At 32.8% G+C, this 12391-nt stretch overlaps 1 protein-coding gene and 1 long non-coding RNA gene across 3 annotated transcripts in view; one reads left to right on the forward strand and one right to left on the reverse strand.

Moving 5' to 3' along the window:
- Window positions 1-12391, forward strand: part of LOC107592114 (raftlin-like) — a 110067-nt gene that overhangs the window by 76929 nt on the left and 20747 nt on the right. The window contains exons 5-6 of one of the 2 annotated variants that reach the window (XM_016281497.1): window positions 1142-1568; window positions 8275-8478. In XM_016281497.1, the coding sequence (XP_016136983.1) occupies window positions 1142-1568; window positions 8275-8478 (631 nt within the window). The remainder of the gene's footprint in view (window positions 1-1141; window positions 1569-8274; window positions 8479-12391) is intronic. The other variant, XM_016281498.1, reaches the window with a different exon arrangement.
- LOC107592116 (uncharacterized) lies at window positions 3041-7083 on the reverse strand. Its single transcript, XR_001609942.1, has 2 exons — window positions 6299-7083; window positions 3041-3446 (listed from the first exon to the last, which is right to left on the reverse strand). It is a non-coding gene; the product is annotated as an uncharacterized lncRNA (long non-coding RNA).

Consider the following 12391-nt stretch of genomic DNA (forward strand, 5'->3'; position numbering starts at 1 on the left):
TTTTTTTAAGAAGTCTCTTATGCTCGCAAATTAAGGCTGCATTTATTTGATCAAAAATACAGTAGCAATTGTGAAGTATTATTATAATTTGAAAATAGCTGTTTTCTATGTGAATACATTTTAAAAAGTAATGTATTCCTGTGATGCAAAGCAGAATTTAGCTTGAAAATCATGGTGCTGAATTATTATTATTACTTAATTATTAATAATGGCTCTTATTATTATCAATGTTGTAAAGCTTTTTTTTCTGCTTAATATTTTTGTGGAAACTGTGATACATTTTTTCAGGATTCTTTGACGAACAGACCTGTTCAAAAGACTAGCATTTATTTGAAATAGAAATCTTTCGTAAGATTATAAAATGTTTTTACTGTAACTCTTGATCAATTTGATGAGTCCTCGCTGAATATAATTATTCATTTATTTTTCCAAAATCATACTTAGTGCAGACTTTTAAATGGTAGTATATCGCGATTTCCACAAAAACAGTTTTCATCATTGATAACAATAATGTTGAGCAGAAAATCAGCATATCAGAATGATTTCTGAAGGATCTTGTGACACTGAAGACTTGAGTAATGATGCTGAAAATTACATTACATAAATTACATTTAAAAATATATTCAGATAGAAAACTGTAATTGTATTCATGCTGAGGATTTTTTAAATTATTATTATTATTGGATTTTATTATTATTTTGGTTTTATTATTTGTATTATTGTGATTTTTGTCTGTTAGTAAGTGTAAAAAAAAGTAAGTGTACAAAAAATTATATTACTTATAATTTTATTATATATATATATTCCAAACTTTGAACAGTAATGTATGTGTAAAAATCCCACATATAAGGACAACTACAATAATATGTCAAATGTCATTGATAATTGAGAGCTGAAATGCTGTCTTGTGTGTGAAGGCTTTTCATATGTTAATGGCTGGTGGTTACATGCTTGTTTTGTTCTCAGAGCACATGGGGAAGATGACTTAAGGATTTCAAGTTGTTTTATTACTGGCTACAGTAAACATTCTTACTGTTTAAGCAGGATAAACCAGCACCAACCAGACCAGCACGGAAATTCATGTTGGTCTAAACTGGCAAGTGAAATATATAGTCTTACTCTGTTCATATTTTCTTCTCAGCAGATCCAGGACGCTGCGGATCAGGGCATCATGTTTGTGGGCTTCATCCAGGAGCCAGCTGGCCTACGCCCACACGTTCTACGGCACAGAGAACCAGAGGAACCCTCCCTCTCCCTGCACTCCAGCCCCAGCTCGCTGCACGGCTCTGGGCTGACTCCCAGTCCCAGTCCCCTGGAGGAGCCGGAGCTGGGAGACGAGTCCGGAGCGGAGAACGAAGGGAAAAACGGGGGAGGTGAGGCTCTGAGAGAGGACGTGAAAGCTACTGAAGGTGGAGATGGAGATGATCTCTCTGTTGAGATATCAGCCGTGTTGAAATCAGGATCTGGTGAAACACAGCAAGGAGATACACTGACACACAACAACAACGACACGGCCGAACGCACAGACACATCCGAGAAACCCAGCAGGTTGGCCCTGACTAAGAGTGGTGGGTTGATCGTCTTTATCCTTTGATCAGACGAAATCTCACAAAATATTTAGCGAAAATAAAAGTGTATTTTAGTTCCAACATATGACACTGGCCAGGGCTGGGTGATGTTTTTTAGCACATTTTTAAACATATTCAATATAAGTATTTAATACCGTTCAAAAAGTTTGGGGTCTGTAAGATTTTTTAAATGTTTGTTTAAAAAGAAGTTTCGTCTGCTCCCCAAGGATGCATTTATTTGATTAAAAATACAGTAAAAACTGTAATATCATGAACAATATCATATTTTCATTTAAAGTAGCTTTTTTTTCGATGTGAATTTATTGTAAAATGTAATTTATTCCTGTGATGCAAAGCTGAATTTTCAGCATCATTACTCTAGTCTTCAGTGTCACGTGAGCCTTCAGAAATCATTCTAATATGCTGATTTCGTGCTCAGGAAATGTATTATTATTATCAATATTTTAAAAAGTTGTACTGCTTCATATTTTTATGGAATCTGTGATACATTTAGCTTGTCAGGATTCGTTGATGAATAGAAAGCAAGCTTTTGAAATAGAAAGCTTTGTAACAATGCAAAAGTCTTTAACCAAATGAATGCATCCTTGCTGAATAAATGTATTAAAATTCTAAAAAAAAAATTTTTTTTAAACTTACGGACCCCAAAATTTTGAAAAGTTGTGTATGTACTGCTGTTTTATTTACATTGATTACATTTGCTTACTTATTAAATGGCTTAAAAGGTGATTGTAAAGTTTAATTTAGTTGAACAAAAACAATCAAAACATGTTTTCAACAGTTTTTCACTGAACGAAAATGTAATTTTCATTTTAGGGCGGTCAGTCAATTAAATCAAATTTAATTACATTATTATTTTGATTAATTGCATATCAGTATTTATCAAGAAACCCCCAAAATGATTATAATTCAAAGACATTAGCCTATAGTTTCATGCCAGACAAATAAACTAATCGACATTATTAAAAAATGCCATTAGAAGTCAACATGTTGTGATTTATTTCCATAACTCTAAACATAACCTTATCACATGCTCTTGCATTTTGTCATTTTTGATTATTTGATTATGAGTGACATTTTTTGGTGAAACTAGTCTAAAGACACTTAACATACTGGTTACAATATTGGTATATTTTAATATTGACAGCATAACAGTCACAAATATATCACTCAGCCCTAATGCCAGCTGTTTTTCTCAGAAAGATCAAAACTCATTTGTCTTCTGGGTGTCATATATTGTGAAAGCATCTCACTAGCCTGATTTTGTCGTTTTTGTCTGAAGAAAAGCATTGTCACAGAGTTTAAGCAATGCTTTGACGTATGGGATTGTGCAGACTTGGCATTTACAAAAACCCACACAGCGGGTGCTAGATTAGGCTTTGTTCACCCTTCCTTTCCCACCAGTAACCAGATGGCAAACCTCATTCTCAACATTAGCTAGGGAGCCTTTTTTATTTGTAAAATTGTAGCATTGTGCACAGAAATCGCCGTACCATGTGAACGATGCATGCTGGGAGTCCTGTGCCGGCAGCCCGAGTCTCCATCTGGATGTGAAAGTGACTTCGTCAGCAGTGGAGTTATCCTACTGTCGCCACCGGTGGCCTCATGCTACACCAATTTTTCTCATTCAGCCACAAAATGACAGCTGCCAGGAGTCCTTTGGCACAGCGCTGCGTCTTTATGACTTATCGCCACTGCTGATAAATATAGTCATTCCCCGCTCAAATCCCTCTAATGCTCACGGTGAACATCTATAAAACATAATGCCGCTGGTCAGCAGTGTGAAATGCTCAGAGCTCAGATGAGGTGCAGGTTTGTCAAAGGGCTTTCACATCCCGCCGTGCAGCCATCGAGTGAAGCCTGCATTCAGAAAGGAAAGGCAAGATTAATTGTATAGTTCGTTTCATGCACAGCTTGTAATTCAAAGTGCTTTACATAGTAAGGCCAGTATTCTGGGTCAATCTCACAAGATGCATTTTAAACCAACATGAAAAAGAAATAAGAACGTGAGAGTGAAGTCGATTGTAGGACCATTAAGATTATGTCATTATTTTAATGAAAAGCTGTTCAGGTTGTAGTCTTAAAACTGTGGCAAAGAAGTAGCATTGTTAAGCCATGAAATGTACATTTAGAAAAATTTTAAAATAAAAAAAAATTTAATTTTGAAATAAAAGAAAAACAAAAACAAATGTATTGCAGTTTAATGATCAGCGTTATTAGTCAACTAAAACCATAAAAAAAAAAATTCATTGCTTTAAATAAAAATTCAACATTTACTTCAATAAAATTTCAAAAAATACTTAAATTTACTTAAAAAAACACTTTCAAAATATTTTATTTCAGCTAGTTGCACCATTTCTCATTTTAATTTAGTTGAATACTAATACTTCAGCTTAGAACTTGATGTACTAAAATAAATAAAAAAAGAATAAAAACTGTAAAAACGTTTACGAAAAAAACACACAACCAAATTACTAAAACTTAATAAAATATAATAATTCATGTAAAAAATATAAAAATATATTTTTTATTTTCATCAAAACAAGGTAGAAATTGTTCAGTGACAAAAGCACTTCCAAAGGCATTCATTTTTCTCATTTTCTAACTATTAATTCCTATCCCAAAACAATTCAAATGCCGAAGATTAAGAATAGAATTAAATAAATAAAAAGAATCAATAATGGTGATACACAAATATCAAATTATTCATGCAAAAATAACAAAATGTGAATTCAAATGAAATAAATAAATACATAAATAAAGAGATTACTTCAAAGACATTAATTCTAAATATTAATAAAAACTAAAATAGTACCTTAAAGCTACTAAAATAACATTGATAATGATAGGTGACAATTTTTTTAGGAAATTAACTAAATGTGAATTGTTTCTGCTAATAGCGATGTTTATTTGGACTGTGTTCATAACTAAGGGAATCAAGCAGAAAGTAACAGCAATGCTAAAATAGACATGCTGTCTTGAAGTGTTTTCCAGAATGTGCGCCTTTGAGTCAAAAAACATCTATTTATATCTGAGCCTTATGTTTGGAACTTCAGCAATCCACATCCGAATTTTTCCATAGTTATCGCCTCCCATGTAGACGGAGGTCAGGACTTGTGGGCATGTGTTTGTGTGCTGATATGATGCAATTCAAATGCGGATTAGGCAAACACTTGATGACATGTCGCGTTCCTTGGCAGTGCTAACTGCAGATATCCAGCGTGTTTGACCTTGTCAAAAGGGTTGATCACATATGGAGGCCTGTGCTTGTTGCCCCACTAAATGGCCAACGCTTTACCAAGCCCCTCTGAAAGTTAGTGAATGTCACAAAGACAGTGGCTTTCATGTGAGTGAAAAGTGATGTGACCCATACTTGGAATTAGTGCTCTGCATTTAACCCATCAAAAGTGCACACACACAGCAGTGAACACACACACACCGTGAACACACACCCGGAGCAGTGGGCAGCCATTTATGCTGCGGCACCCGGGGAGCAGTTGGGGGGCCGGTGCCTTGCTGAAGGGCACCTCAGTCGTGGTATTGAAGGTGGGAGAGAGCACTGTACATTCACTCCCCCCACCTACAATCCCTGCCGGTACGAGACTCAAACCCGCAACCTTTGGGTTACTAGTCCGACTTCCCCATGTGTGTGGAGAGCATGACTTTGTGTCTAATGAACTGTATTTAGAGCTGCAACCAGCCAGTTTTATTATAAGTGAAACTTTGATAGAGAATTTTTAGAGAATAGAGAATGCCATTTCCCCAAATTCTCATTGCAAATTAATGCAACTTTTAACTGTAAGATACTATGACAATGCTGAGTTAGTGGTGATACTTCTGAAACTCAGAGAATCAGACCTTTACTTTTGTTCACACTAGATTTTATTTCTAATTATAGAAATAATAATGATTCAGTGATGGTATGAGCATTTGATAAATCATGAGACTTTGATGGACACCAGGGTTTTTTCCCCCTTTTTTTTGATTTTATAAGATTTTATAGTACATATCATATCACATATTACATTCATGTTATCTAAATCATATTGCAAAGTACATTTGCATGGACAAAAATACTATATGGTGCTAGTGTTCAAAAAGCCAGTTTTATTTAAAACTAAGAATATAGTTAGACTAGAATATAGCAGCTTTAATATTTAGGTGGACCTTATTAAAACATATCCACTGTCACTATCTTTCACATTTATGTCCACAAATTCTGCAAATTAATGCAAGTTTTGTACTGTAGAAAAAAAAAACTAAATACTAAAATCTACAAAAACATTTTTTATTATTTATATATATATATATATATATATATACACACTATATATATATATAATATATATATATATATATATATATATATATATATGTATATATACACAATATATATATACACTATATATATATATATATATATATATATATATATAGTAATAAAATGATTTAAATAAAATAAAATATAAAAATTGATAAAAAAAATATTTTAAATAAAATAAAAAAATGTAAATAAAAAAATCAAATAGAAATATTTCATTTAAATAAGGTCAGTACAACAAACACTACTGTGACGTATAAATATTTCACAATGAAAAATGTTTTGCGTTTGAGTAATAAAAATGAGGGGATACATGTGCATAATTGTCATGAAAATAACAACACAAAAAAAATCTAAATTGTTCTTTATTCAAAATATAATTTGCTTTCACCTTTTTGATTTTTGGGCCTAGAAGTACACAGGCTCTTGCCGGGGATTTCCATCACGCACTGGCCCCTATTTATAAAAAAGGGCAGAAATAAAATAAAAATCTGCCTGTAATAAAGTGATGCACATGTACTGTGAACATTACAGGGAATGGGTTTATAGGAAGAACCTGTTGTACCCCAGTTGAAGTAAAACAACAATTAATGATTCAATTTTGCTCAGAAAGCCATTCAGATGGCTCTCTCTCATTGGCTTCTCTTGGTCCTGTCAGAGGCAGTTAATGACTCAATGCAGTCAGCGGCAATCTAAACGATCGCTGCCAGAGCAAAAGTGCAGCCATATTTATCTTTTCGCTCAATTTCCCATTAGTTGTAATATAGGTCTGAAAATAGAGAGGTTTTACTGGGTGAAGCCAGGCACACAAACAAATTCATCTTAGACTATCGTAATCCATTAGGTCCGCTCTCTTTCTCTTTGTGGCAGATGTAAATAGTGTTTTGTTTTCCAGTCAAATGTAATCTCATTGAGAAGAACGGATGGTCAGTTCTCTCAAGTGTGGGGCCGGTCTAGTGAGAAATACTTGGTCCTAAATACTTGTTCGAGACTGCCACTACATCACCTAATTTCCTTAATTACTCACCTCAGCTAGACCAGGACATCAGCTAATTAGTTGTTAAGCCCATCTACAAGCTAATTAATTAAGTGTGAAGGACCACAGCGATGGAACACGCACTTCACAAAGCAACAAATCTAATATCCTTCCCAACAAGACCAGTGCGAGTTTGGGTTATGATGGTTAGTACTGGTTTAGTGTCTGCCTCAGAATGAATATTGGCCCATGGACCGCTAAATTAAATCAAATGTAATTTGTAATCCGTGTTAGTATTAATCAGTATTTTATAATACATAAATATAATATACAAAATTATATATATATAGTATCTATTTTGAATCAGTTTTTGTTTTTATTTTTAAGCTTTTTTAACAAAAATAAAAACACACAACAAAATTACTAAAACTTAATAAAATATAATAATTCATGTAAAAAAATATAAAAAAAAATTTATACTGTGTTTTTATCATTTTTACTAGTTTTTTTAAATATATATCTATAATCTATCTATAATTGATCTATAATAACCCTAATATATATATATATTTATATATATATATAGTATATAAACATAATAGTGATAAAAAATATTTACAAATACATAAAAAATATTTTCAAATAATTATTATGTCAGTATCAATTAATTCATCATTACAATAATAATAATAATAATTCATTACATTTATATAGCGCCTTTCTAGGCACTCAAAGCGCTCCACATTGTCAGGGGTATCTCCTCATCCACCACCAGTGTGCAGCATCCACCTGGATGATGCGACGGCAGCCATAGTGCGCCAGAACGCCCACCACACACCAGCTTATTGGTGGAGAGGAGACAGAGTGATGAAGCCAATCAGCAGATATGGGGATTGTTAGGAGGCCATGATGGTCAGAGGCCAATGGGCGAATTTGGCCAGGATGCCGAGGTCACACCTCTACTCTTTTCGAAAGACATCCTGGGATTTTTAATGACCACAGAGAGTCAGGACCTCGGTTTAACATCTCATCCGAAGGACGGTGCTTGTTGACAGTATAGTGTCCCCATCACTATACTGGGGCGTTAGGACCCACAAAGACCACAGGGTGAACACCCCCTGCTGGCCTCACTAACACCTCTTCCAGCAGCAACCTAGTTTTCTCAGGAGGTCTTCCATCCAGGTACTGACCAGGCTCAGCCCTGCTTAGCTTCAGTGGGCAACCAGTCTTGGGCTACAGGGTGATATGGCTGCTGATAATGACAATAATCATTGTTGAGCCCTGTTCCAATATGATGTTCATTCAAATGTCCTCTGCCTTTAAAATGTGTCTGATTTTTTGAATAATTTTTGTCTGTATTTCCATTGAAATCAGTGTTTCACATGTCACAGGAGCCGAGCTCTTTGGACTGTTTAACTACCCGGGTCGGCGTGAGGGTCAGCTGAAGTACTACACGGTTAAAGTGCCTCTGCGAGTGCAGCCGCAGGGCGAGGGCATCTGTACTCTGGAGGCCAACTGGCTCGATCACATGACTCAACACTTCAACAACGGAGCTTCACTAGTGGACGGATACTTTCAGCTGGCCAGGGACAACGGTGAGTTAGTGCTGATGCTTCTCAAACTCAAACAACCAGACATTTACATTTGTTCACACTAGCGTGTTTTAAAAATACTATGGTGGTACCATGATTCAGTGATGGTATTAGCATTTGATACCATTACTAAACCATAAGACTCTGATATACAGCATGGTCCGTTTGATTATATAAGATTTGATATGATATCACATATAATATATTCTGTCATATTGCAAAGTACCTCATGGACAAAATACTGCATGGTGCTAGTGTTCAAAAACAAACATTATATTATTATGGTTTTGTAAAATGTAATATATATTAAAAAAGTAGAATACACTAATGAATAATGAATAAATAAATTCCAAAATGGTATACATAAAACACAAAATTGACTAAATAAAAAAAGAATGAATGCATGACTTAATACATTAACATAATAATAATAATAATAATAACATTTATAAAATAAAATTCTTAATACTACATGGTGTAGTGTCCAAAAACTGAATCGTATTACCGTATTTTTTTGTAAAGTGTAATACATGATTCAAATATATTAAAATACGGAATACAGTAAATTAATAAATACATTCCAAAATGGGATACACAAACTAATAAATAAATACAATAATACAAATATATAAAATAAAATAGAATTCTGAATATTATATGGTGATAGTGTACTAGTGTACAATCTTACCATGTTTTTTTGTAATATATAAAAATATAAATTGTATATATATATATATATATATATATATATATATATATATATATAACAATCAAACAAACAATTAAATACAAAAATCCTGAATACTACATGGTGCTAGTTTCCAAAAACAAACATGTTTTCTTTTTCTATTATATATTTCTATGACAATGCCATTGTAATTTTTTATAAGGGTTATGAAATTATTAATATTAAAAGGTGCTCGTCCTATACTACATGGTGTAGTGTCCAAAAACTGAATCGTATTACCGTATTTTTTTGTAAAGTGTAATACATGATTCAAATATATTAAAATACGGAATACAGTAAATTAATAAATACATTCCAAAATGGGATACACAAACTAATAAATAAATACAATAATACAAATATATAAAATAAAATAGAATTCTGAATATTATATGGTGATAGTGTACAAAAACAATGTCTTACCATGTTTTTTTGTAATATATAAAAATATAAATTGTATATATATATATATATATATATATATATATATATATATATATAAAAAAAAAACACACACTTATATATAAATATCTCAAACAAACAATTAAATACAAAAATCCTGAATACTACATGGTGCTAGTTTCCAAAAACAAACATGTTTTCTTTTTCTATTATATATTTCTATGACAATGCCATTGTAATTTTTTATAAGGGTTATGAAATTATTAATATTAAAAGGTGCTCGTCCTATAGATGATAAATAGATTGATTTATCACCTAATAAATTAATTAAATGTGTCTTCTAATAAATGGATGAGTTTATTATTATACTGATGAGTTTGATATTATAGTTTGATTAGTTTGATATTATACTGGTGAGCTTTATTTTATTTTCTGACTCATTAATTAATCATGCTATTAAAATAGCTTGTGGGGTTTTGCTCACTTGAGTGCACTGAAAGCATTTTCAGAAAGCGCAGTAGAGATCTGTAGCACTGAGGGAAATGCACGGCTGGTTTGAGTTTTGCTTTGTTCCTTTGATGGCTAACCCAATGTAGGTTGTTTTGTGGCTGGGTTATAACATCGGGGACATGGGGAGAGGAGGCTCTTTGTCATCATTTAGAGCTTTCTGGGTCTTCAAGTGGTAATGATGTGCCTAAAGAACGTGTGAAGTGGCAGCAAAGATGCAAAACCCAAGCCTCTTATTAGTTATTTAATTTTCTTTAATGACTCCCCTGTACAGTCAGTAAACCCCAGCCAAGTTCTGTGCAATTCTACCGAGGGAAGTCGTCCTGAGGTAATTACTGAGCAAAAGCAGAAATTAATTAGATTTTTACATTTTCTGAGGAAAATAAGAGTGGTATTGGCCCATGCAAAACTCAATGCCACAAAGCTGTGGTGTTCTGGTGGTTGCATACAGGCCTGAGTCAAAAGTCTCTATGTTCTGACCTCTAGATATGGCACAAGTTCCTCATTCAGTGCTAACTGCCAGTTCAATAGCTTAGAAAAGTAAAAGCACACATCTATTTAGCAAACAATATGATTTGAGGCATTATTCATATCTGTGAGACAAATACAGGACAAGCAATGACGTGTAATACTTAGCAAACTAACCGTGTATATGAGCAATATTAATACCGATGCTTGGACTTCGCAAAGACCACTAATAAATAGATTTAAAAAATGTAATACACTAAATGAATAAACAAGAAAAAAATGAGATACATCAAGAAAAAAATTGACTATACAAAAATTGACTATGTAAATAATAGACTATATATATAATAAAAAAATGCAGACATGACTTAAAAAAAAAAGTCAAGTTCATTCCAAAAAAGTGGAATTCATAACCATATCTAAATAAAAATAGAAAGTAGAACACAATATATAAAACTATTGCATTATGAGAATAATATATAAATGAAAAACGTAATAATAATATATAAATATTAGATTGAAAACTTATACAACTTAAAAAGTAAATTAGAAAAAATGTGGCAACTAGCTGAAATAAATATACAAAAAAAAAAATATATATATATATATATATATATATATATATATATATATATATATAACAATCAAACAAACAATTAAATACAAAAATCCTGAATACTACATGGTGCTAGTTTCCAAAAACAAACATGTTTTCTTTTTCTATTATATATTTCTATGACAATGCCATTGTAATTTTTTATAAGGGTTATGAAATTATTAATATTAAAAGGTGCTCATCCTATAGATGATAAATAGATTGATTTGTCACCTAATAAATTAATTAATTACAGTTTTTTTTTTGCAAAGACCACTAATAAAAGATTTAAAAAATAAAAAAAAAGAAAGAAAAAGAAACTAAATAAATACATGGGATAGAAAATACAAAATTTAAATAAAAAGTGGAATACATAACCTTACCAAGTGTCACTAAATATAAATATGTAAAGTAGAACACCATATGTTTCATGAGTCGAGACAAATGATGGTGTTCATGTTAACCACACGTGCAAAGAAAAACAACAGGAAGTGAGGGCCGTGTTAAAGCAGGAGGATGGCGAGGTGCTGGCAGAGCCCCGTGGAGACCGGGAACAATGTGATATCAAAGCACCGCCAGCATGTAGACTTTTCATAAGTGTCTGATTACATGAAAGGCTGGAGACGCATTCATTATCAGGCCTGTGAGCACATGGGCCAGATCTCTCCAAATTTAGCTCCTCTTTGAGTCTGGCCTGCGAATGCATAATGAGAACTCCATGGTGATGCACTCCCACAGTGTCTTCTCGCTGTAAACATCCACACGTCCGGAATATGTGAGGAAGGATGCACACACAGATAACACAACCCCATCTCAGACAGATTCTCTCTCCAAACATTGCAAGGTCATGTTTCACCCCCAAATCAACAGGAAATAATAATAATACAAAATTTGCTCTGGCAGGTTACTTTTTCCATCAGGAAAAAAATCTAAATCACTTAGAAAAAATAATAGCACAGCACGCTGCACAAGAGGGATCATTCATATTCATGCCACAAACCGTGCTAGAGTAATAGCAATGCTTTCCTTTGCAATGTATTTACACTAATCATATTGTGCATGAAAATAATTAAGCTGATTTTAAGACTGTAAAGTTTTTTTGCATTATGACATTATTTTCATGACAATTAAGCTAATTTCTCCCCCAAATTTCCATTTCTATTAGTTCAATAATATTATATATTATATTATATTATATTATATTATATTATATTATA

Source organism: Sinocyclocheilus grahami, unplaced genomic scaffold (assembly GCF_001515645.1).
Source record: "Sinocyclocheilus grahami isolate Dianchi unplaced genomic scaffold, SAMN03320097.WGS_v1.1 scaffold150.1, whole genome shotgun sequence".
Classification (NCBI taxonomy): Eukaryota; Metazoa; Chordata; class Actinopteri; order Cypriniformes; family Cyprinidae; genus Sinocyclocheilus; species Sinocyclocheilus grahami.